This window comes from Podarcis bocagei (genome assembly GCF_964188305.1).
Source record: "Podarcis bocagei genome assembly, chromosome: 1".
In the NCBI taxonomy this organism is placed as follows: Eukaryota; Metazoa; Chordata; class Lepidosauria; order Squamata; family Lacertidae; genus Podarcis; species Podarcis bocagei.
This window is the reverse complement of record NC_138125.1, coordinates 86,872,450-86,897,666: the sequence shown is the minus strand read 5'-3', so window position 1 is coordinate 86,897,666 and position 25,217 is coordinate 86,872,450. Positions and strand designations below refer to the sequence as shown.

The 25,217-nt window shown below is 44.4% G+C and overlaps 1 protein-coding gene across 1 annotated transcript; it reads left to right on the top strand.

Moving 5' to 3' along the window:
• Positions 1-21,777, top strand: LOC308592327 (protein farnesyltransferase subunit beta-like). Its single transcript, XM_081203709.1, has 12 exons — positions 1-200; positions 7,254-7,318; positions 8,332-8,404; positions 8,948-9,039; positions 11,055-11,201; positions 12,150-12,233; positions 13,234-13,320; positions 13,505-13,634; positions 14,619-14,751; positions 16,394-16,505; positions 17,036-17,150; positions 20,827-21,777. Exons 1-12 carry the CDS (start codon positions 78-80, stop codon positions 20,935-20,937), a joined length of 1,272 nt encoding a protein of 423 aa, XP_081059835.1. The 5' UTR covers positions 1-77; the 3' UTR covers positions 20,938-21,777.
• The last annotated feature ends 3,440 nt before the right edge of the window (positions 21,778-25,217 follow it).

The following is a 25,217-nucleotide window of genomic DNA, read 5'->3' as shown; positions in this document are numbered from 1 at the left end:
CGCCGTAGCCGGTCTTGAGCACACTGCCTCTCGGGCTGCCAGCCTCAGTCGCGCGGGCTGAGCGGCTCTGTGGGATCATGGCGGCCGCCGCTTCTACCCAGCCCGTCGCCGACAGGAGACGCTACCGGCGGGGCGGCACGGAAGCGGGCCGGGAGAGGCTGGAGGACGACGGAGTTCGGACCCTCACTTCAGCCGAGCAGGTGGGGCTGGGAGCCGCCCCCTCTTTCCAGGGAGAGGGACTACAACTCCCAGGGTGCACTTCGCGGACGTGCGGCTTCAGGGGTCCGGTCTGTTTCTCTGCACGGGCGGAGAGAGAACGGTGCCCCGGTGGCCGCCCTGTAGATCCATTGTGTTCAGCACAGTGAGAATCTCTAGGGTTGCGGGGTGGGGCTTTTTGAGGTATATTATCTTGTTGGATTCGGTTTAGCCTCTACTTCTCCATGTGCCGCCTTAAGTCCATTTCAGGTAGTCCATTGCCCATGGAAGCTAATTCATTAATACGCTTAAGTCGCTTCTGTTTTTTGCCATTTGTCTGCTTCCCATCACACACGATGGAGTTCCTTGTCTGCACACGTTGGAGAACCGCTTTGCACCTCCTCTTTCGTTCTTTGAAACCTTGTTAGAGAGTAACTGTTTGTGGGGAAACAGGAGAAAAACGTGGGTGTGCTGCTGGTGTTCCTCGCAGTTTGTGAATTTCGACGCCACTTCAAAACTCGCCCTACCTTTGGGGAATCTGTAGATTGGGACAAATGGAGATTCAGAGTGGTTTTAATAGTGGTGCTTCCCCATCTCCATCAGCCAAACTTCCCCACTTCCAGCTCACACCTATTTCTGGTTATAGGCACACATCCTATTCATATCCAGATCTTACTGTATCCCTGCAACTTTCAAGTCTGCCTATTTGTATGCTAACAGAAGTGGTCTTAGAAAAATATATTACTGTGCCTATTTTTTTAAAAAGCACAAGCAAGGTAACAATGGTTATAAAGAGTGCTGGGTTCAAATGATAAGGGGTTGCATCCCACACCAGTTCCCTTTCCACTAGCTGCTGTCTCTCACCACCCTTCTTACCCAGTTCTGTCATGGACACTTTTATCAGGTTCCCCAATCGTGCAGACAGATCAAGTAATCACAACTAGAATCCCTTTGTGGTTCTTTCCTACGTAAGGTCAGAGACTGAATTGAGAGGTGCACAGTGACAATGATGTGTCCTCCTACACAGTTTGGTGTTCCAGTACTTAAATTTAGAAATTCATTGGTAGTGAAGAACACTGAATTTCTAAATTTAAGTACTGGAACACCAAGCTGTGTAGGAGGACATTGCTTCCATAACCTTAAACAAAAAAGTTGTGAGGACTGATACATTTGGAATCAGGCAAAGCTTTAACATCTTTGGAGATAAAAGGGCTAGAATGTTAGTTCTTCCCAAGCTTTTCTATCTATTCCTTTAACAATTCAGGCATAAGTATTTTTGAGGAAAAGAGAAGTGGGTATTTTATACAACATCAATATTATAAGCCTTAGTGATTAAGCATTTATTCCTGCCAGTGCCTAATTACTGTGATGCTTAGTAACTTTATGCCTTTATAAAACCTGTTTGAAATTTGCATGGTAAGCAGTTCCTGACCCGCCTGGCTTCAGGTTTGATTACGGAGCATTGTTTGCAATGTTCAGGGGGAAGGTAGCCTTGGAACTACGTGACCTTTGAAAAGCCAATGTCATACTGTGGAGGAGGATGCTTCTAAAACAGCAGATAATGGGAAGGCATCATCCTGATGTACATGTTTTGAGTGCTCATGAACAACAAGAGGTGAAGAGATAAAAGGCTTGAACTCACAGAGGAGCAAGGACATAGGCTTGGACATAGGCGCTGACTCCATGGGGCCTGAGGGGGCTCGAGCCCCCTCAAAAAAATTTTTTGGGGGGGCTCAGCCCCCCCAATAATCTCGGGCGCCCTTCCAGCAGAGCGCCGCCGCCGCCCCCCGCCAGCCAGCCAGCCAGCCGCGCGCCCTAGTGGGAGAGCCCCGGCCGTCCCCCGCGAGATTAGGGAATCCCCGGGGGCGGGGGCTCCTGCCTCGCTGCTTCGCAGCACCACCGCCACTGCCAAGGCACTGCCGGGGGGGAATTTCCTTCCTCCTGGCGGTTTCAGCCCCCGCGAGAACAGGGGAATCCCGACTGGCCACACCTCCCAGCCAGCCAATCGGCTGGCTGGGGGGCGTGGCTTGCCCTATTTAGGGCCGGAGCCACTTTATTTGCATATTCATGAGCTTATTTATTATTCATGAGCTTTCCCGGGCCCCCCCAATATTTTTTATAAGTCCGCGTCCCTGGGCTTGGAATTCAGAGGTTGGGGGCAGAAGGGCTGCAATACACTATCAGGACTCTGAGAAAAGGACTTTTTGGTGATCAGCAAGTTACAAGGCTCCATAGTTCAAAGCATGCTAGCCCCAGGTCCTCCATCATATAATATGGTGTGTGTGTTTTTTAAACACTGAACTAAATGTAAGGCTACATCTTTCTCAATATATAGTGGAACACTCAGCAGTTTTGTTGTATGTATGTTGCTGCTGTGGTATTGTATTGAGGAACTGTGTTTAAGAAAGGGCAAGCAACAGACATAACTGATTCACCAACACAAACATGGCTACCCCTGTGGAATCAATCAAAGGCGTCCTTTCAATCACATCACAATTTTGTTGTGTTAGTAAAACGTGTGGAGCAATTTACTGATATATTTTAAGCATTCAAGTTACCTGCTGAAAGGTCTCTGTATTTCAGTGATTATATCCCTTTTGTTCTCTGTGGAAGACATCTTAATTATTGACCAGGAGGGGATAAAGGGGGTTGCGCTTTAGTTAGTAGGGCATATCCATGACATATACAAGTTCTTCTCAGTTTCTGGAATTAATCAGTGAGAGGAAAGACCTCTACCTGCCCTTGGGCTGACTGTTCTTCAATTCTGGTTGGACAGTCATCTGACTTTGTGTAAGGTGACCCATATTTCTAAGTGGAAAGTGTGATAGGTATTGCTAGACCTGCTTCCTATGGTGATTGTGTGGTAAGACCTGCATATACTTTCCCTTAGAAATATAGATGGCAAAATGGTAGTAATCCAGTAGATTTTTATGTTCTCATGTTGTACACCACCTTGTTGCATATATTTTATGTAGTATTCAGCTCACAATATTCACCAAGTCCACTGGTAGACAGGACAATTAAAAGTATTCCAAAGCTGCAAGTCTCAAACCACTTGTTCTGTTAACTTCATTAGGCTAAAGCCTGCCATTCATATTTCTGACATAATACCACTGGTTTTTTAATTGTGCAAAAGTTGGGAGGGGAGTGGCCAGGTATGCCCCTTCATAAGAATTGAGCTCTTTGGCTCAGGAAGACAGGCTATAGAAGACAGAGATTTAACAAACTTACTTGTGTAAAATCAGAGCATAAATGGATAAGTAGTGTTGAATAGACACAGCTGAGTAGAGCACTAATAGTTATGATTTTCCTTTGCTTTGCTTGGTTGTGTAAAAGAATTAAGCAGTAAATCATTTCCAGTTAAATCATGGAAATGACTATCCTAGAGTTTATAGGACTTAAATTATCCTTCTGCTGGTTTTAATTAAGTCCTGTTAGTCATGGAAATACTTCATTCTTTGAAGTTCAACTGGCGGGACAATGAACAAATTATGATTATTTATAAATCTTGCTTAACCGATAGTGTTTGACCATCTTTTTCTTGATGGTCATGGTTTCTATAGCTGCAAAGCTGAGCAAAAGGAACTTATGTAAAGTTACTCAGTTGCTTAGTTCATTTGACCCCTTCCCTTCCAAATAGTACTCAATCCTTGAGAGAAGCTCTGAAATTGAGGGGAAGTCAACTGCCTTTCCTAAGGTTCTGGAAAGAAATTTGCTAAAGTCAAAGCATATGTGGCTGGCAAAATAGTTCGTATTAGAAACTGAATGCATTTGATGTGCTATACTAGGCTGCATTCAGACCATACATTTAAGGCACATGAGTTCCTCCAAATAATCCTGTGAACTGTAGTTAAAAGTGCTGTGAATTGTAGCTCCATGAGAGGTAAATCAGAGTTCTCAGGATTCTTTGCGGAGATGTCATTTGCTTTAAACGTATTGTGTGGATGTAATCTTGGATTTTGTGGCCTGCTTCTGATTTTAGTTGCACTTGCCGCTTTCCACTGTTCAGACCAAAGCAGCTGAAATTACAGTCATCCAGTAAACATGATTACTAGTTGGACTTTCTTCCTTGCTGGAGGCCTGAGACATCCCTGAGGGGTGATTGCTGCTCATTATCTCTCCCTAGAATCTGACCTTTAATGGAGAAGGCAGCACTTTTCAAATCTGAGACAGTGAGAAAACATTAGATACCAGGGCAAAAGAGCAGGAAAGTGTCAATTGAGGCTTTGTGGCCCCAATTAAGGTGAGCTGTGGAATAAGGATGTGAATGCCAATGTGGATTTCTTTGTTCATGTAGGCATTGAGTAGGAATACAGCATGAGCTGGTCAGAGACCTCACAGATTTCCCTGTTCTGTTGCTGAGCATTTAGTGCTGGCTTCAGCTTAGCCTGGCTGCTTTGATGCTATAGGCAAATTATTAAAACTAAGCGCGTTCATGCACACACCTTGCACTGATTCTGCAACTCCTAGTTCCTAGAACCTTTCCTCATCTATAACACCCAACCTTATGATGTGTTGAGCTGCTTCTTCTCTGTCTCCCCTTGCTATTTCCCCTCCGCCTCTCTCAGTGAGCCTGGTTTCCAGTGACTTCCACTCCCCCATGCATGCTTCATAGCAGTTCCCTTTCTTTTGTTGGGAGCTGGAGGAGCAGCAGCCTCTTAAGAGAAGAGGGAGAAATCTGGAACCCTGTGGTTGTGTTTAAATACCCTGCTGCCATTCTTCTCTCCTTCTTGCACTTCTTCCCCATTGTCCGTCTTTCATTAAGCAATTCATTTATTATATTTCTATGCCTCTTTTCACTCATACAAATCACAAAGCGGCTTACAAATACAGTGGTACCTCGGTTTTTGAACGTCTCCGTTGACGAACATTTCGGTTTACAAACGCCATAAACCTTGAAGTAATTGCTTCGGTTTCCGAACACGCCTCAGAATTCGAACATGCCATGCGGCTTCTGCTGAGTGCAAGATCCTGAGGCCTAGTTGTCAGCTGTTGCATCCTCGGTTTTTGAACGTTTCAGAACTCGAACAGTCTTCTGGAACAGATTACATTCAAAAACTGAGGTACCACTGTAATAGCATAGTAAAACATCCCAATTACAACATAAATCATACAAAATAATTTAACAAATCATCAGTAAAACAACCACCTTGTATGAAACACTATTAACAAAGCGACTTAAAAAATAGGCTAAACAGCACAACCACAAGAAAAGTTATATTATAAGATTCACAAAGCATTGCAGCACTCACAATCCACAACTCAATGTGAACATTAACAAACTAACAACCAAAAACAAAACTAAGCACTGTTGAATTCACACACACTCTTTCTCTATCCCCATGACTCAGACTTCCACTCAGTTCATCAGAAGACGCATACACATCATGCCCGTGGCAGCAACTGGGTTCTGAAGGCTTTTAGGGCTCTGAGGGTTGGAGGGTGGGACAAGGCAGGTGGAACAAGTCCTTGCCTTGTCAGCAGAAAGTCTCATCACCTTTAAGATGCTCCTTACTGAAGTGGTGGTGTCTCACAAATAATATATCAATTCATGATGTCACTGTGTTGGCAGACAGTTATGGCAAAGGCGGCTGGAAAACTAAGCCAGAGCTTAGCTTAATATATATTAGCATGGCAGCAGTAAGTTATTAGCCTGCAAGTTTCTCATTCCATGGCGAAACGCCCTCCACTCACTGTTGCCAGTTACTCTCTCTTTCTCCATACATATATAAATGGAAGAATGTACTAAAAATGACTCCATTCTATCCAAATGGAGTGCCTCACAACAAGATTTTGCAAGTGTTGTGTCCTCTGCTGCCTAAATATATACAGTGGTGCCTCGCAAGACGAAAAGAATTCGTTCCGCGAGTCTTTTCGTCTTGCGATGTTTTTCGTCTTGCGAAGCACGGTCCGTTGCAACTGCGCCTCTTCAAGCGGCTTTTAAAAAAAAAGCGCAAGACGTTTTCATCTTGCGAAGCAAGCCCATAGGGAAATTCGTCTAGCGAAGCAACGCAAAAACGGAAAACCCTTTCGTCTAGCGAGTTTTTCGTCTTGCGAGGCATTCGTCTTGCGGGGCACCACTGTATGTGATCTAATCTAATGTTTCCTATCATACCAACTATTGATTTTGCTCCCATGCATTCTGTTTGATGGTACGTTTCACTGAGGAGATGGGTGGAGGGCTTCATTATGTGTCTTGATTCTAGCTATGTGCTCTTACGGGTGCTAAAACCCTCAGTGATTCTTGGAAAGTGCTTGTGGTCAACTCCCCCCCCCCCCAAGGATCAGCCTGGGTTGTGCATACTGTACAGTGCTACATGGGTGGGATGTCCTGGGAGCAGAAGAGCCTTTTTGATTGGGTGCTGCATCACTGAACCACAGGCACATAGGAAGTTACCTTAGACCAGGTCAAACCACTGACCCATCTATCTCAGTGCTGCCTATCTTAATTTTGGACTAGAAGATGCCAGGGATTGAACGTGGGACATTCTGCCTTTCATCTGTGGCCTTTCCTCATGGGCAGCAGTTCTGTAATGTGATATACTAAAGGAGCTATAGCTTGTTATTTGTTACCATCCACTTCTTTTACGAGCCTCTGTGTTGTTTTTTTAAAATCTGGAACAGCAGCAGCCCTCTTGAACTCTGACACCCTTTTAACAATTTCTCACAGCTGCCGTAGACACTTTTCTTCTTGGCATGCCATGCCATATTGCTCCATTTGTGCTGTGATGGTTCTTTCTTAATAGTGCTGTCTTCTGAGTGCAGAGGGGTTCTTGCATTCTGATTTTTTACCTGTCATGTTTTTATGTTTAAGAAAATATTTTGCTTTCCTGTTACATATGCTGCATTAAATGTGTCCATCTCTAATGTTTTATTTTGATATTTTATAATGTTTTGTCTCGCATGTTAATTTACATAGTAAATTGCTTTGAGACCTTTGAAAAAAGTGGTGTAGAAATTATTTTAATAGTAATAGTAAATGCTAGCATATAGTGTTCTCTGTATCCTCCCCACCCAAAGTTATTGTGCCTCTTCTTTGTCCCTTTAACTTGTTGCAGACAAAAGTAGAAGATATAGTCCAAGAGGTCTTTGATGCTTATAAGACAAATCATCATGACGCGCAGTAAGTTATTGTATCCATGAAATCTTTCCTCCACTTGCTCCGTATTCTTGTTTGACTGCTGATTTATATACCCCATCCCACATTGTTCAGGAGGGCCCTCAACTTTCTGGAGAGGCTTTTGGGGAACGGGGTGTGTGTGCAGGTAGCTGCAATAGTGAGGAAGTACTGGGTGACTTTCTTGTGAACTGCCTTCCTTTCTCTTAGGATTCAAGCAATGCCTTTATATAGAGTTGTGGTATACTCATGTTTACAATACTTTAGATGGTTCTGGTCTTTCCATCACAAAATGGATAGTGCTGAGCTGGCCCCCATGCCTGCTGGTTAGCATTGGAAGGAAAGCCTCGACTGGCACAAATGGGAGCTTTTCTTCCAATACACACATATTTCAAAATCCAGACAGAAGAGTTGTTGAGCTTTTTTTTAGTTTTGCCCAAAGTTGAGCTTTTTTTGGTATATGACAAAAAAGTTTTCCAGACATGGCAACCCTACCCACAGCAGATGCAGGGGTCTGATCCCCTTGCCAGGGGCCCGGTCCAAATTGGCTCCTTGCTCCTGCTGTTTACCTAATAAAAAACAAATAAAAAACACACAATTGCTGTTGTGTGAATGATGTCACTTCTAGTTTTGCCTTTAATTTTGAAAAAAGATGTCTCAGGAGGGACATGATCACAGGTTTATAAAATTATGAACAGTGGCTTCCTCTCTCTTCTCATCTTTGCTTAAATGTCTTGCATGTTCTCCCTGCTCCCATCTTTCTCAGCTCCTCCTGGGGGCCTTTGCTCTACAGGTATCATTCTTCTAGGAATAACTTAAGAATACTTCCTCTGTCAATCCCATCTGCACTGTTTCCCTCCTGTCTCTCTCTGCACTATTACCATATGGACTTCAGATGAGATGCCCACTATCCTGGATGGTTTTAAAGGAGGGTTAAACAAACACACACATGGCTGTAGAGCACTTATGTGGCTTTATGACTCTTTGATCATTTGTATATCTTTTGGTCTATCCTTCAGGTTTGTTTTGCAGCGAGAGAAACACTTCCACTACCTGAAGAGAGGGCTGAGACAACTGACAGATGCCTATGAGGTAATCCCTTCTGGCTGAGGGAGTTTGTACTGTTTCCTTCCTGCTTATATTCTGTTAGTGGAAAAATATTTGATGGTGGGTTAACATGATTATGGCTCATTATCCTCCTTGCTTTTTCTACAGCTGAGGTTTCTTTAACTTTTCTCTGGAATCTGAGGTATCAAGGGACTTCCTTTTCCTGTCTCACTGAGGGGCACTTTTGTAGGCCATAGAAACACTGGCTGTGTTCCCGTTGACCTTGCTAAATCCATTTTCCAGGAGCCACTTCAGTTGTAGAAAGCTAAATATTTGTTACCCGTGTCTTTTGCTCTGTCCATTTGGTGATAAATGAAAAGAGGTTCTCATGTTAGCTTGGGATTGTGCGAATAATGAAGCTATTCTTAAAGAGGTATGTAAATTCCCTTCATAAATTGGTGTCCTTTATCCTTCTAAACCTCTTACTTTCCAGTTCTGATTCGCCTTCTTTGCCCTCCTTTTGTTGGGGTGTAACAAATGCAGCTGTGTCAGTCATGGATTTTAACAGCTGTCGTTTTCTCTTCCAAGTGTCTAGATGCCAGCCGCCCATGGTTGTGCTACTGGATCTTGCACAGCCTTGAACTCCTTGAGGAACCCATCCCAGAATCTGTAACTTCAGAGTAAGATTTGTTTTATATTTCACTTCCGTTCCTGCAAAACACTTTGCCATTTATTCCGAGCATTGTCATTACATAACTGCTGTGAGTCGTTGTTGAGAAGCTCAGAAATTATGCAGGCAGCTTCTGTTGATGTCTCAGAAACCAAAGATGATCTTTGGGCAGAGCTTTGAATTATGTGTTTTCAGAGTTTCTCTTTTGTTAGCAAGCTATTTAGCAAAGTTGCCTTTCTAGACATTTGGAGGTAAATTCAGAACTCAAAATTTAGAGAAATAAGGACTAAGTATAACCTGAAAAACTTTCTGCTCAACTTTGACTTATAAATTATAGGAGAAATTAACTTCCAGAAGTTTTCCTTATCTTTGCACAGTGTGTGCCTCTCTGGGCTAACCTCCCAATGTCCCTGCATGATGCATAAGAGCATTTTCTGAAATACAACAGTGCATTGTCTTTGTTCCAACAATGGCCTCTCAATAGCTTTTTCCTCAAGTAGAAGCTTTTGGTGCATCTTGTGATCAGCAAAGATGGTGGTGGTAAGAGATCAGCTTCAGCCACTAGGAGAAAGAAACCCATTCCCTGCAGGGTCTGTGTCTGCAGAAAGGGTTGTGGTGGTTAGGGGAGAGAAGGGGTTTTTTGCATTTGAAAGAAGTATGGGTTGCAAATTGTTTTTCAAAGAAGAGAAGTTTTGCAATTTGTAAGGAGAAAGAGGGAAAATTAGTAAGCTTGAGTTGCTTTCACCCAGGAGGAATTGGGTTGAGCAGAATTTGAGTTGCAAAATTTTGGGAAATGTCGAAAAGAACCTTGTTTTTGTGAAAATTTTGGGGAAAATTGTAATATTTGTAATACTTTTTAACACCCTTTACAGATTTCAAGTCGCTTTGTTACTTTAGGAACATACAATGTGTTCTGTATAACTTGGTTATACATTAAATTATCCTGATTGGTGTTTCAAAAGTTCAGATCCGTATCCGGGAGCTACTGTTGCTGCGAAATATAACCATTAGGGAAAGGAGTTTCGTTCCTTTAACCAGCATGTCCAGAAGGCACTCTGGATGCTGCTTTGCAGTGTTGTTGCCACCTACAACGAGATTTGTTGTAGATGAGTAGATTTGCACTTTGTGTGGCCTGCCCCCCCCCCCTTGGTCTGGGGCTGGATGTGTTGCATTTCAATGTGTGACTCTGCAGTTGCATTGCAAACATTTCCATATACACATATATTGTGTGTACATTGATCTTAAATTAAAAGACTTGTTGTGGGGGGGGGTTGTTCTCAGTGTTTCTTGTTTCTTAATAAGTAAAATGTAAATTACAGGAGGTCATTAAAATGATGCCCCAAATCAATATTTTAAGGGTGGGAAGAGACAAACCCTTCTTTGATCGCAAAGACCTTCCATGTATGCAGCTTCTGTCCCAAAATAGATCAGGGGGAGAGCCTGGGAAAGGGTGCCTGCAACAGACCTTTGTGTATATTGGGATTAAAACAATAACAAACAATGGAATAGCATGGCAAAAGCGGAGGAGAATGCTTGTTCTGCTGTTGAGATTCAGCTAGATGGCTCTGGTGAGAGAGAACCTTCCATAGAGTCCAGGGGGTCCTTCGTGCAAGTGCAAGGCCTTCCTCGCTTTCTGCTGATATTTTCCTCTCCCGCTGCAGTTCTCCTGTACCTCATCCCATTTGTGATTACTGGGTGCAACTTCTGGTGTGTTGGGGGATGTATGTGGACACGGCTGCCAAGGGAAGTGCGAGAGCCTCATTATTTGACTGGAGTCCAGCTTCTCCAGATCCAACCCAATTCATTTAATGTCTGAGTTGTACATTTGCTTCATTTTCCCCCTTCCTTCTGCGCAATGTGACAATGGACTGTAGTGCCACTGGCGCAGTGTCAAACACTGCTGCTAGTATAAGAGCTGTGGTCCTTATTTCTTAGCCCGGGAAGGCCCTGTGCTGCTTGTTTTGTGTTTAAATGCTTCTTGCTTATAAAAACTAAGCTTGCCTTTGGTCTTTCCTCTGTGCCTAGTGTGTGCCAGTTCCTGAGCCGCTGTCAGAGCCCCAGCGGAGGCTTTGGAGGGGGACCAAACCAGTACCCACATCTTGCTCCAACGTACGCAGCCGTCAATGCTCTCTGCATTATTGGGACTGAAGAGGCATACAGTGTTATCAACAGGTAAAATCGTAGGAGGGACCCCCTCCCCTCTGCTCAGATCCAAGATGTTAGGTGAAGCCTGAAGCATTCTTGACCAATGTCTGCCAGTACAGTCCCCCTCTTCAGCCTTCCTACTTGCTGAAGAAGAAAGGTTAGCTGGTAAGCTGGACTGGTGGCCCTTTTCCAACACAGCCTTTGCCACAATGTGCTGCTTGGTGTCTACATCCACCACACTGCCTCCCGTCCACTTGTTGGTAGCTTCCTTTGCTTTGAATCAAGGAGAGCAAAGCTCTTCTTGGCGCTCAGGCCTCTCTTGCAGTCCAGGGCTAGAGAAGGGTTAGCTCCATATTTAGAAAAAATGAATCTAGGTGGTTAGTCCAGGTTCATGTTTTTAACCACGGTTCTGCAGAACCTTTGGAGTCCACTTTCATCACTAGGCATTCCAACGTACACCTCAGGCACACATCACTTTCCCATCCTGCACCAGCCAGGCGTCCCCACTCAAAAGAGTGGGAGTGACCATAAGTCACACACAGCCTGATCTAGTCCCATAGTGCATCATGTGACACCAGTGGTGAAATGGTCAAAATCAGTCTCTCTCTGGGTCCAAACATGCAGGTTGTGTGAGATGATGTATTTCTTTTATTTAGGCTTGTACACGAGGGCAATGGAGTAGCAGGTTTTACCTTAACATGAAAACACCGTGGTGGGGACAAAGTCAGAAGAAGTTGTGGAACCTGCTTTTTTGGAGGGAAAGTTGGCGGGGGGCTCTTATTGGTAGGGAGAGGGGGCTGGGTTGCCATAGGACATCATGACATGTTGGAGGGGTTCCTCAGCCAGCAAAGCACTGAAAACCCCTGGCCTAGGTGATCTTGAAGCGCATTTTCATTCATGTGGGTTGGCTCTTCCAGCATCTCAGTTGTTTCCCCCCCTCTTAATAGGGATAAATGTTCTCTATTGTTTTTTCAGAGAGAAGCTTCTGGACTATTTGTATTCCCTGAAGCAGCCTGATGGCTCCTTCATCATGCACATAGGGGGAGAGGTGGATGTCAGGTGTGTTGGAAATGTTTCAAGTATTTCTTTCATGTGATGCTCAGCAGCAGCTTTGGGTTCTGATGGAAGTTTTGTAGCAATGGTGTTCGTAGAGAGTTTTGTCTTAGCACAGCAAGCATTAATCCTGTTTGGTAATAGTGTAGCTAAACTTCAGTGGAGGAATAAGAACCTGGCTTCTAATGTTAGGAAGATTATGGGAGCCATTATTTGCTTCTTTCAGCTGTAAGTGATGTTAAATATTCCTGGCTTGCCCCTCTAGGGGGCAGGAAAAGGCAGTCCTTGGCTGCAGTTCAAGAGAAGTGCTTGCATGTGGAAAGAATGGCAGACATGGCCAGAGTTTGTTTTGGTGCAGCAGATTCTAAAGCTGAAGAAGAAAATCTTTTTCAGCTTGTACAGTGGCTTGCTGTGACAAACCATTTTAAATGAAGCTCTGGCTCTTCTTTCAGGGAAGAATGTAACCTTTATTTTTCTTCCCCTGGGATTTCAATGAATAATGTTGTGAGCAAGGCTTTTTCTGTCTTAATTAACAATATTGAAATCCGCTCAGTATCTTTCCTTGGCTACTAATATAAATCTAGGATACCAGTCCCTTGGTGCATCAAGGAAGGAAAGAAATGGATGCACTGGGGTAAACTCTTCTGAATTTAGCTCCTGGTGTACTTTCCATTCTAATAGCCTCATCCAGAGTAATTTTATTTTAAAACAAACAAAACATGGTCTCTCTCTCCCTCTTTCTCTCCCTTCCTCTCCTTCCACCCTCGCCAACAAGCTGATTGAGTTCATTGAGCAAATGCCTTCTCAGGGTTGCTCAGATATTAAAACCAAGTCTGGAGTATACAATGACTTAACTTCCAAGTACTCTCTTTGTGACATTTCTACGGTTATGGCTGGGTGGATTGTGCAGTTTAATATGACTGGTGTCTCCTTGACATCAGCAGCTCGGCTTGCATCATTCTTCATCCATGTGTAGAAGTTAAATAGTCTCATATTTAAATCTCAGGAGTGCGTATTGTGCTGCATCAGTGGCTTCGCTTACCAACATCATCACACCAACTCTCTTTGAAGGGACAGCGGACTGGATAGCAAGGTAGGAAAACACTTAGCTCTTGTTTGGCCTTGGACACCAAGTGCTTCTTTGGTTGCCAAGTTTAAGTGTAGTTACCTGCCCAGCAGCAGGAGTCTAGAGAACGAGCAGGAAGATAATTGTTGTATTGTGGATAACAAAACATATCCTGTGTTTTTTTTCTTCCTGTTTTTGTGTTTTGCATTAGATGTCAGAACTGGGAGGGTGGGATCGGTGGTGTCCCTGGCATGGAGGCCCACGGAGGGTACACTTTCTGTGGACTGGCAGCGCTGGTCATTCTGAAAAGTGAGCATGTCTTGAATCTGAAAAGCTTATTGGTAAGTAACCATTTGCCAGCCTGGTTCTAATTCTCTCTGTGCTGCTGTTTCAACATTCACTATGGCTCATATCCAGAGCTCCCATGAGCAGATCACTGTTCATGGGTGGAGAAGTGAATTTTAGCATTCCCCGTAAAGCTGCTCCAGAGCGTCAGGGGACCCTTCAGAACAGAACTGCGGGTAGCACAGAGTAACCAGTGAAAAGCCCTTGCCGCCTCTTCTACAAATGAAGGAACCCTTTTCCTTTGTGGAAGAGGCACTCTAAATGGAGCCTTATCAGTGCAGAAGGCACTGTCATAGCCATCACAATGCCAAAACATAGGATCCCACTGGATTTCAGTATCTGGGATTGGGATTCCCCCTTTGCCCTGCCCCTTCCATTCTTATGCTCTCCCTAAAAGTGTCTGTCTGTACATTCACAGCACATATTCATAATCATTCCCTTGAGCGCTGCATTAATTGATTAAAAGGAAACATGTACCATTTCTAACATTATTTCATAATATCGTGAAACCCCATTTTGTCTGTAACTGTCTTTAAATACGGGCATCCCCCAGTGATGCGTGATTAGCTGGCATGTAACCGTGCATACGTGCAGCACCGGGAAATAAAGAAATAATTTGATTCAAACCTGAAATGGCAGGATCTCTGGGCCATTCATACGATAGAAACATGATCTCTTGATGTTCACCAATGTACAGTAATTTCTCATTCCCAGTTTTATTGGTTTGCTTGGTTGCTTGTTTCCTCGTTTAGTTTAATTATTGAAAACCCCTTCATATTTTCCATGGCAACCTGGACATGTTAGATTTTGCTGCAGGAAACACATGAAGCATGAAGGGGACAGGGGGACGGGTGTGTGCCCTCAGACTGTTCTAGGGGATTGCAGTTGTCTGTGGCTCCCTCCATTGATATATCCGCTGGGTATAGCAGGTCCTGTGGCTGCACTGAGCAATAGTGATGTTTGCTTTCTCTTCCTGCTAGCACTGGGTTACAAGCCGCCAGATGCGTTTTGAAGGAGGGTTTCAGGGCCGTTGTAACAAGCTGGTAGATGGCTGCTACTCATTCTGGCAGGCTGGCTTGCTGCCTCTCTTACATCGAGCCCTGCATGCCAAAGGTGAGTCTGAGCACTGCAAGCTGGTCCACCATTCCCCAGGTATGCTGCCCCTCTCACTTGCTTCCTCTCACCCCCAAACTGTTAGATGTGGAGTGTTTCGTTTGAGGATGTGATCCACTGCAGCATTTGTATTCTCTGTCCTTGTGGAAACTAAAAAAAATCTCCCTTTCAATGTTACAGTAGAACCGGCATCAACATGTCATAGGGCTGAAAATAACAAAGCTGTTGGGGGACCCATGAAAACTGTCATTGTGTCAAAGTGTGCCAGTGCCATTCTTCCTCAGTACTTGCCCTCCACTCCCCCCCAAATGTCCCTCATTCACCTGCTTTTTCCATGCTTACCTTCCCGCACCTTCACAGCCAAACTTTCCAACTCCCCTTCACTTAACTGCTGCCCTTGCAGAGATTTTGTGAAGCTGATGGGCAGCTGATGTGACAGTTGCACTCTGAGAGGCAAAAGGGACCCAAGCAATAACTGCTCTTTAATGCACAACCATCACCCTAAACTGGGGTGGGTTTTTTTGGGGAGGGGGGGTTCCTGGGAGGGTGATTTATGAGCAAAAGGGGTGGATGCCCTCCTTTCTTGCCTCTCTCTCCACTAGATGCAAGAGGGCAATATAATAGGTAAGATATATAACACATAACAACACATAATATATAACATATAACATATAACATATAACATAATATATAATATAATATAATATATAATATAATATATATATTATAATGCACAGTTGCTCCACAGAACTCTCTACTTACAGATGTATCAGGGTATAATTTAATTTTAAAAGGACCTACTCATCTATGGAAAAATAGGGCTGTGGTTAGTTACTAAGCAGTATAGTCATGGCATCCATACATACAAGGAAATCTCCAACGCTTTCCTCGCTTATTGAACATACAGTGCTAGCTTGATGCTCTGTGATTTTAAAACTTCCTGAAATCTCTGGATGTGGCCAGTGTCAGAGGACCAGTCTGAAGCGATGTGGGGCATGATGGTTTGTTTATAAGCATATCTGTGCAGGGTTACCGGTTCCTTTGGCATACCAGCCCAGCATGTACCTAAATATCCCTGTTGCGCTAACACTGTAGGAGTTGGCAACGGTTTAAAAGTGACAATAGCAGGGAGCAGGGGTTATGTTGCTTTTAAAAGCAAAATTAAAGCACACTCTGCAACCTTCTTCTGTCGGACCTCAGAGCTGGAATACTAGCCAGATGAACCATTTTGCACCGATGTAGGAGACAGTTTCAACACACAGAGTTCTATTCGCAGGATGCAATGAATTTCTATTATTAGGTTAACTGCCTCAGATGAACTCTGCCAGCACATGCTCCTTGTGTGCTTCCCTTCCACCTTTCCTTGTCCCATCCCCTCCACAAGCTGCTGCTTGTTACCTGCTTGCTGTCCTCTGAGAACACTTGCTTTCTCCCATTAGATTAAGGAACAAGGAAATGACTGCCCGATAGCAAAAATGGAAGGCTTCTGTGAGGACAAGGCCAGGAAGTGGGTGGCCATAGCTCTGCCCCTGCAAAGCGGAAAAAGGGAGGGAGTGCAGTCTTCCATTTGGTGTCTTCCTGTTGGCCTGCTCTTTCTCCAGTGGAAGTGTTAGCCTCTTACTGGGGTTTTTGTTCCTTTTAGGTGACTCTGCCCTCAGTATGACACACTGGATGTTTGACCAGGAAGCGCTTCAAGAGTACATCCTGCTATGCTGCCAGTGCCCTGCAGGGGGCCTCTTGGACAAGCCGGGCAAGTGAGTGTTGGTCACCCTAACTGAGAAAATTTCAACTTGTGGCTCAAGCATACAGCAGGAATACCCATGACTGGGATTAAATTTACAAGCAGTTTTTTAAACAATAGAAGTACAGTGGTACCTTGGTTCCCAAACTCAATTCGTTCTGGAAGTCCTTTCGACTTCCAAAACGTTCGCAAACCAAGGCGCGGCTCTGATTGGCTGATTGGCCCCGGAAACAATGCCAGCAGCTGAAACGGACGTTCGGCTTCCAAAAAGAGTTCGCAAGCCAGAACACTTACTTCCGTGTTTGTGGCGTTTGGGAGCCAATTTGTTTGGGAGCCAAGCCGTTTGGGAACCAAGGTACCACTGTACTATAAGGTGAAAGAATATCACAAAGACGACGACTACGGGAAACTAATCTGGCACCCAACTTGGGGCTTTGGGTACCCTGCACTGAAGCAAATGGGTGCCCCAGAGGGTGGCTAAGTGGAACCGTTGGGCTTCCAGTTTCTCACTCACCTCAGCCTTGTGTATGTTTCTACCGCCAGGTTCCGGGATTTTTACCATACCTGCTATTGCCTCAGTGGGCTGTCGATAGCACAGCATTTTGGCAGCGGGGACCTTCTCCATGAAGTAGTGCTAGGAGTGCCAGAGAACCGCCTGGTAAGCTATGCCAGGATGTGGCTGTGCGTGTGTTTTGTGTGTGTCTTAGGAATGAACCCGTGAAAGTGACACAGACCAGGAAGGTGCCGCTCCGATCCATTCCAAGTCTGTTCTATCTCATGTCTCATATTTCATCATTTTTTTTAAGGAAATCTAATGAAAATTGCATTTATCTACGTGTTTAAATATGGAAATTGCCACAAAATTTGTTATTTCTGACCATATTTTCTCTCAAAATGCACGCCTTTGAACAATTTTCTCCTAAAACACAAATGCTTTTATATTGCTATTTAAGCAGAGACATGCATAACAAAACTGGGAGAACTGCAGAATCCAAAGGATAACTATGTTCTGATCTGCATCTTAGTCCAAGTGGTGCAGAACAAGTTAGTTCATAACAGAATTTCCAATCACATACTTTTGAATAGGTAGAAAGTAAGCTAGCGCTTTTGAGGATGCCATTCAGCTGCATGTAAATCCTGTCTGCAACTTATAATCCTGGAGACACTAGTGAAAATTCAGTATGTGTGTTACAGCAGTGAATTGATTTCATTCACTTTTTTGCCATCTCACTGTGCACTGGTAATGGCAGCCTTCATTGGCTGCTTTCAGACACTCTGGCTAGTGAGATAGGGCAGGGACTCTGAATCACCTCCCTTCCCTTTTCACAGCCATGTTAAAAAGGTCTTCGGACAGGGCTGCCCCTGCTACTGAGGAAGGCAGGTGGTGATATTCCACAGCCAACAGGCCTCAAGATCCTGTTGCCTCTGCATCTTCATAGGCCTGCCTCTTAAAGTTTAGGGTAGAAACATCTCAAATTTGGTGTTTCCTTTATATTTTAACTCTTCTCATCAGGAAAGTGGGCCAGAAATTTGGCATAAACCTTCCCCCTCTGTGACAGCCCCTGCTCCATAGCCAAAGGCAGAAAAGGATACCACACAGCGGTTAGACTGTGAACCACTCTGAGACCTCCGGGTATAGGGCTGTATATAAATTCAATAAATAATAATAATAATCAGGAAGGACCAGAAATGGTGTTTACTGTGTGTGGGTGTGGTGGATGTGAGTAGCGCACTTGCCACACCAAATAGTTTGTTGTTGTTGCAAGTCGCATGGTGGCTATGGATGCTTAATTTCACAGCGTTTGAGATAACAGGGCTTGACAGGTTAGGAGGAAGGAGTGAGGTTTGGGATAGAGAGCAATGTGTATAAGGCAGAATAGGAAGTATAATGAAAGAGGGGTGCTTGCTGAGGCTCTTGTCTTTCTGCGTAGGCAGTGTGAGCTCCAGATATGATTTCCTTTGGTCTGTGAGCTTTCAACAGGCATAGCCTTCCCATTCTCTTCTATGACCCTCCATCCCAAGCCAGATTCTCCTGCTGTGTGGTATGCGTCAAGTATGATTACAGCCTTGAACTATGAACTTTGCTTCTCATTGTGCATTCCTTATTCCTCTCATGGGGAAATGTCCCTCTTGCACTGGGAACATTTCGAAGAGAAGCATTTTCTTTTTTTTCCTTTTTATTATTTTTTATTAAATGTTACAAAAAAAACACAAAAGAAAAAAAGAAATAGGAACAACACATAACTGTACATAAAAACATTTATCTACACAATTTTCCAGAATGCAGACTAGAAAAGAAGATGAAAAATAAAAGAAACAAACAAAAAAAAAATATAATGAAGAGAAATAATTCCAAATTCATACTTCAAACATTACAATACATAAATCCTAGTTAAAATATTATAAAATACTTCCACTGCATTCACCACACGTCTCTTGGTTATCTAATTCACCTTTACATCTGTTCTTCAGTCACTTCCTTTCCTTAAGTTCTTTCATAGTCTATCTAATCTTTGTATTCTCTGCAGTGGCGTAGCGTGGGTTCTCAGCACCCGGGGCAAGGCAAGTAATTTGCGCCCCCTAACCCGTGGATTTTAGCACTCGAGTCTCTTCCGCGCCCCCCCAGATGTTGCGCCAGGTGCAGCAGGCCCCCCTGCACCCCCCACGCTACGCCACTGCTCCCACCACAAGTCTTCAGGACAGCCATCCGAAGGCTGGCGCGGGGAGAAGGTCTCTCCGCCCCACCGCCAGCCTTCGGAGCAGCCATCCGAAGGCTGGTGCGGGGAGAAGGTCTCTCCGCCCCACCGCCAGCCTTCGGAGCAGCCTTCCGAAGGCTGGCGCGGGGAGAAGGTCTCACCGCCCCACCGCCAGGCTTCGGAGCAGCCTTCCGAAGGCTGGCGGCGGGAGGAGGTCTCTCCGCCCCACCGCCAGCCTTCGGAGGAGGTCCGAGGACAGTGGGGTTCCTGCTTCCTCGAGGAGGGCCGGCCAAACGCGCCCCCCCAAATGTTGCGCCCGGTGCGGCTGGCACCCCTGGCACCCCCCACGCTACGCCACTGATTCTCTGTATTCTTCACAAGGTTAGTCTAAGCACAACCAAACTTTCGTGTTTGATCCCTGTTTGTGTAAATATTCCTTTAAGCATTCCCATTGTTTCTGTACCATAGTTTTAGATTTATGCCTTATTATATCCTTCAATTTTGCTAACTCCAGATATTCACATAGTTTACTTAACCATTCCCTTTTTGTTGGGATGTTATTTCCTTTCCAGTAACTGGCCACCAACATTCTCGCTGCTGTTGTGGCATATAGGAATATGTTAATTTCATCTTTGGGGATATCCTTACTCAAAATTCCCAATAAATATGCTTCTGCCCTTTTGCTATATGAAACCTTTATTAGTTTTTTAATTTCTTCATGGATAATTTCCCAGAATTTTTTGATCTCTGAACTTGTCCACCACATATGGTATAGAGTGCCCTTCATCTTATTGCATCTCCAACATTTATTAATAATCAATCTATTCATTTTTGCTAGTCTGTCTGCTGCCGTATACCATCTGTGGTGCATCTTCATATAATTCTCTCGTATTGAATTGCAGACCATAACATTTATGTTTTCCCCAAAAAACTTTTTCCAATCTTCTGAATCAGTTGTATATCCTAGATCCCATCCCACTTTAGCATATTTTAGAAGCATTTTCTAGTGAGATTGCCCCAGTGCTGCGATGATGATGATGATGATGATGATGATGATGATGATGATGATGATGCAGTGAATGTCTCCTCAGAGAGGCTTGAACAAGGCCAGCTTCAGGTTTGGGAGGCAGGGCTTGGCAAGATGCCCTTTCTGTGGAACCACCCCTTTCCTTTGTTGTGTCACTGCAACAGCTGGTAGGCAGGCAGTGATAAGGAACAAGCCTCCAGCTAGAGGGGAGGGCAGGGAGCCAGGGTTTTTGTGGTTCCTTGCTGGGGTTGCTGCTTGCCCACTTGAGAGGCTGGCAAGCAAGTGGTGGCAGAATAGGAAGGAGCCCGGGGTTGGTGCTGAGGCCTTGGCAACTGCTCAAGGATAATGACCCCTTCAAAGTTGAAAATATGTGGATAATTTCTAGTAAACTCTCAAAAGCTACAGCGGAGCTGATAAAAACTTCTTTCAGTGGTCAGGATGCTGGGCTTCAGACTCCTGTAGCTCCATACATAGTGCCATGAAATATATCCTTAAATACTTGCTTTCATTAACTTACCTAAGTTGACAGACTTGGCTTCTCTTGCTACGGAACTGGTGAGAGTAGACACAGTTTCACCTTTAATTCCTGTTTGTTTCCTTCCCTCCAACAGCAGCCTACGCACCCTGTGTACAACATCTCCCCCGACAAAGTGGTGCAAGCCGTGATGCACTTCCTGAAGAAGCCTGTTCCAAGTACAAAGGAGGAGCCTGTTGCTAATTGAGGGGGGCTGCTGCCCGGGTAGACACTGTGCAGTGCCTTGTCCTGCCGTTCAATGCATGGCACTGCAAGTCGTCTTGGCCAATGTGGGGGGCCCTGGCCCTGGAGCTAACTTTTTGATTATTTTCAAACTGGGCTCAACTTTTGTGTGTGCATCTTTTGAGAGAGTTCTGCTAGCCATACCAAAACCTGATCAGTTTTCAGGACCTAGTAGCAGATTGGCTGTGTGGTGGCACACGGTTAGACATGCTGGCTGCTCATTTGTGTGGGACACTCTCTCACCTTGCAAGCAGGAGCAGTTTTGGTTTTGAAACAATGCAGCATGTTAGTATCTTAAGCATCTGGCAAACCAGTTCTGTTGTTTCATTTGCACTATGCTAAGTATCTTGGGGGTGGTGGGGCCAGCTTACTAATAGGCTGATTACTGGCCTAGCCAGAGTTGGTGCCCTGATCCCATACCCTTACAGGCAATATATTCTGTCCATTTATACTCCCTGAAGCTATTCCAAGTACTGCTCACCAAGACATGGGACTCTGGCTTTAAAATGTAAGCATATTCTGAGTCAATAGTGTGCACATCAACACTGTATTAGTTGTGTGTCGGCTGCTGGAGCACATCCCAGGGGTGCTGTCTTGGATACCCCCCCTTGTGTTAAGCTCTTTTCCATTATATAAAGTGGTATTGAAGGTCTCACTCTGCATCAAGCGAAAAAGAGGCCACTGGCAAGATTCTGTGCAAAATTCTTCCCCTCCCTTGCATATTGGTACTAGCCTGCCTAGTGGCAGGACTGACAATGTAATAATGTTTGTGCATTTTATTAAACATAAACTAATTCCTTTCTTATTATCTTTCCAGTTGTGACCATTCATAAAACTTTTTGATGCAATTGTATTTAAGGTTTTAATTTGTATTTCTGCTAGGAGGGCCCTTTGGTGCTCATCTGCATGTTTGGGAAGGAAATCACAACATTTTCCTTTTGGGACTGTACAGTTTGCAATGCTTTCTCAAGGCATGCTTATTAGCGCTTACTTCTAAGCAGTGTCTTAAAGCCGCACAACACTTCTGTTGAAGCTAAGCAGCCCTGATATTGAACCCTTCCTGGAAACTATATGTAAACTGAACTCTTGGAGGAATTACGGCGTCAAAGAGGTAAACAATCCTAGCCTTTCGTAAGCAGAGCAGGCTAATACATAACCTGTAGAACCACTGTTATCCTTAATGAGTACCATGGTAGCCTCAGCAACAGGGATTGAGGTTTTAGCTCCATGCAAGTAACCATGTGCGGTGAGAGTGAGGCTGTGTGCTTGCCCTGTGGTTGTCCCCTTGCATGGAGGGAAAGTCTGAAGCAGGGTATGAAAGCTTGTTGAATGGTCACAGGTTGTTCCTTTCAGCTGGAACCCTGAATACCCAGGGTGGCAGCTCTCACCTAGACAGCCTATATGTGATCAAACATGCTTCAAACCTCCCCACAACATGTAGATAGCATGGGGCAGGGTGATATTGCTTGGAGATATAACAGCTGGAAATTATAATTTACTTTTCAAGCAGCTGCTATCTGTCTCTTAATCTTGGGATGAATATAGATAACTGTTAAGTGGTATTGCCACTGGAGGAAGGCGGGAAGAACATAGTGGAAGGTATTTTTCCTTTGTTTGCTCCTGGCTCCTCTTTCTGCTCTCTTCCTCTCCCGGCTCCTTTTCCCTCCTCCCGGCTTCCATTTTCAGCCTTTGGGAAGCTGGTACATTCCACTGACATTTCTCTTTTGCACACCTGTACCTTGAGCTGCCAAGCCAGGCCAGGCCCTGCTAAAATAAACACAACTTTGCAACCATCCTAAGCACATGTATAAAAGCAGCTTTGTGGGCCAAACTGGTACTTTGGGGAGAGAATTAAAGTGTGTTTAAACTGCTGGATGAAAATTGCCAGTAGCTTGCAAAATTGCTAGTAGGATTGTACGTTATGTGCTTTGATTCCATGCAAACACAGAAAAGCTTTAGAATTTGGTATTGGGTGCACACATGAAGGCTGCAAGGATAGGTGTAAAATGGCTGGGCAATGCTTGGTGATATTTCTTAAGGCAGAGGGATACTAAGAGAATTTCAGGACATCCAGTGAATTTAAAGCTACCTCCGTTGCCTAAAAGTGGCATAAATTACAGCAGGTGGTGTTAGACGCACATTGATTTGGGCAATACACTACAAGAGTGTTCACAATCCAGCTTTCTGGACTCTAAATTTGAGTTTCTTTGGTGCAAAACTCAGCCCTGCCTACCTCTTCTCTTGAAGGGATCATAGCTTCTTCATTAAGTCTTCAAAATCTTGACCAATCTGAAGAGAAGACACGCTGCAAGCTACTTCCATGAGGGTGGGGGGGAGGCACTGAACAATATAACTTTTTAGGTAGTAGTGAAAAGGGTGCTTAGGAGGCAGGGTTGTTAAAAGCAACTTCATTCCCCTTGTGGGAAATGTGATTTCCAGGGAGATGTTTATGCATATATAGCAAAGGTATGCTCTTACTGAAGAACTGCTGACTAGATAGCAATTACTAGAACAGTGTTGCCATCCACTGCAAATTAGGGTAATAATAGGTTTAATTGGTAGAAAGCTGTAGAACAGGAATGGGAAACCTGTATGTATCCTCCCAAATGTTGAACTACAACTCCCATTACCCTTAACCATTGGCTGTGCTGGCTGGGTTGGGGCTGATGGGAGCCCAACAACAGGAGCGAGTCACAAGTTCCCCATCCCTGTTGCAAATGTGACAAAGGGCAACTGGCTGCTGTATAGGTAGCTTTGCACAATCAGCAATAGTGGGGTGGACTATAACCACAGCCATAAAGCAGCGCTGATCTTTCTGTTCGGTGAAGCCGAACAGCGGTGTCTTCTTACCATTCCTTAATGGAAGAAAATTGTAACATATTTTCATTGCATCTCAAGATGGCTAAACTTACATGCAAGATCCTGTTGTCACAGGAACTTTTAAAATGGGATTGTCCCCATCTGCACTTTGAAAAAGTACAGACTCCTCTCTAGTGTAGCCTTTGGTCAGAGACTGGCCTGCATTCTAGGTTAGAACCTAAGGGACTTTTTGAGAGCCTTGAGTTCTACATGGTTTAAAGGGGGGGAAGCTTAAAACCAAGTCAAGAGCGAGCCAGAGAATTCTGCCTGTAAAAAAAACCATTAACCTTCCTTGTATGGCTGAGGTTACAGGGCGTTAAAGCTGGTGTTCTGCTGATCTGATTGTTACAGATCAAGGCCAGCTTCCAGCTACCAATGAGTTGAGCTGCAAGAGGAAGTGCTTCCTGGATCCCTCTTCCTGCTTAACTATTGTTCCAGATGCCCCACCCCCACCCTTCTTGCATACGCCATCAGTAGTGTGTGCAGAGGCGGTGACACTGCTGCCCTGCAGCCAAAAGCCTGTCACCTTCTGAATTTCAAGAGGTGAGAAACTGCTAGCACCCATTTTGTGGCTTTTAGAACTGCACCAACAAGCCAGATGCTGTACCTCGTACAAAGCTTGTGTATGTCCAAAAACTGAGCAAAATCCTAGTGATGCCTCCTGCACTCCCTGCACATGTGGGGCTGTTGCTGAGAGTGCTGCCGCCCAAGAGGAGAAAGCACCCAGGACCAGAAATGTTGCAATATTTCACACTGAAACTAGGAAGCAACTCTTGCCATTTCCTGTTACATATGTGTGTGTGACACAGGACCATTTTAGCCACCTGCTTGTTTTTTTATCAGCATCTTTCTGCAAAGGTGTCTACTCATTTGGCCCAAAGAACCATTCTGAGATAGCACCACTCACAAATAAGACCTCCATCTTTCTTAATTGTAGAAAGATATTTCTCACCATTATGTGACAAGCTGCAGCTCAAAACATGCTGCCCTCAAAACAAAGGGAAACAGCCATTCTCCCCCCACCCCATTGGTTTTGGGGTAGTATGTGCAATTGAAAACATGTAGCAGAGGCAATCTTTCTTATCCTACTAGAAGAGATATACATGCAAAGCTCTTCCTTTATTTGATCAACTTACTAAAAGTACAGAAGCACTTTACGGTAACTCCCCTGTATCAGCATTTTGGAGAAGTACAAGATTTGGAGATCTTAAATAAATGTTGAGTTTGCCTGTGAAGCCTTGCTCATAATTCTATTTCAACAGGTTAAGCCTTTTCTCACGTGGGAATAGAAATTCTTCTGTCTCTAACGTCAGAAAAGTGGAAGCAAAACTGCCAAGAGGCATACCCGCCCCTATCGGTTTCCACAAAGACACCAGTACCACTCAA

Bases quoted from the DNA above. Each gene is read 5' to 3' on its own strand.
- LOC308592327 (XM_081203709.1), top strand. From the start codon at position 78: ATGGCGGCCGCCGCTTCTACCCAGCCCGTCGCCGACAGGAGACGCTAC. The intron at 8,405-8,947 runs GTAATCCCTTCT...TTCTCTTCCAAG, and splicing joins AACTGACAGATGCCTATGAG to TGTCTAGATGCCAGCCGCCC. The intron at 13,635-14,618 runs GTAAGTAACCAT...TCTTCCTGCTAG, and splicing joins TGAATCTGAAAAGCTTATTG to CACTGGGTTACAAGCCGCCA.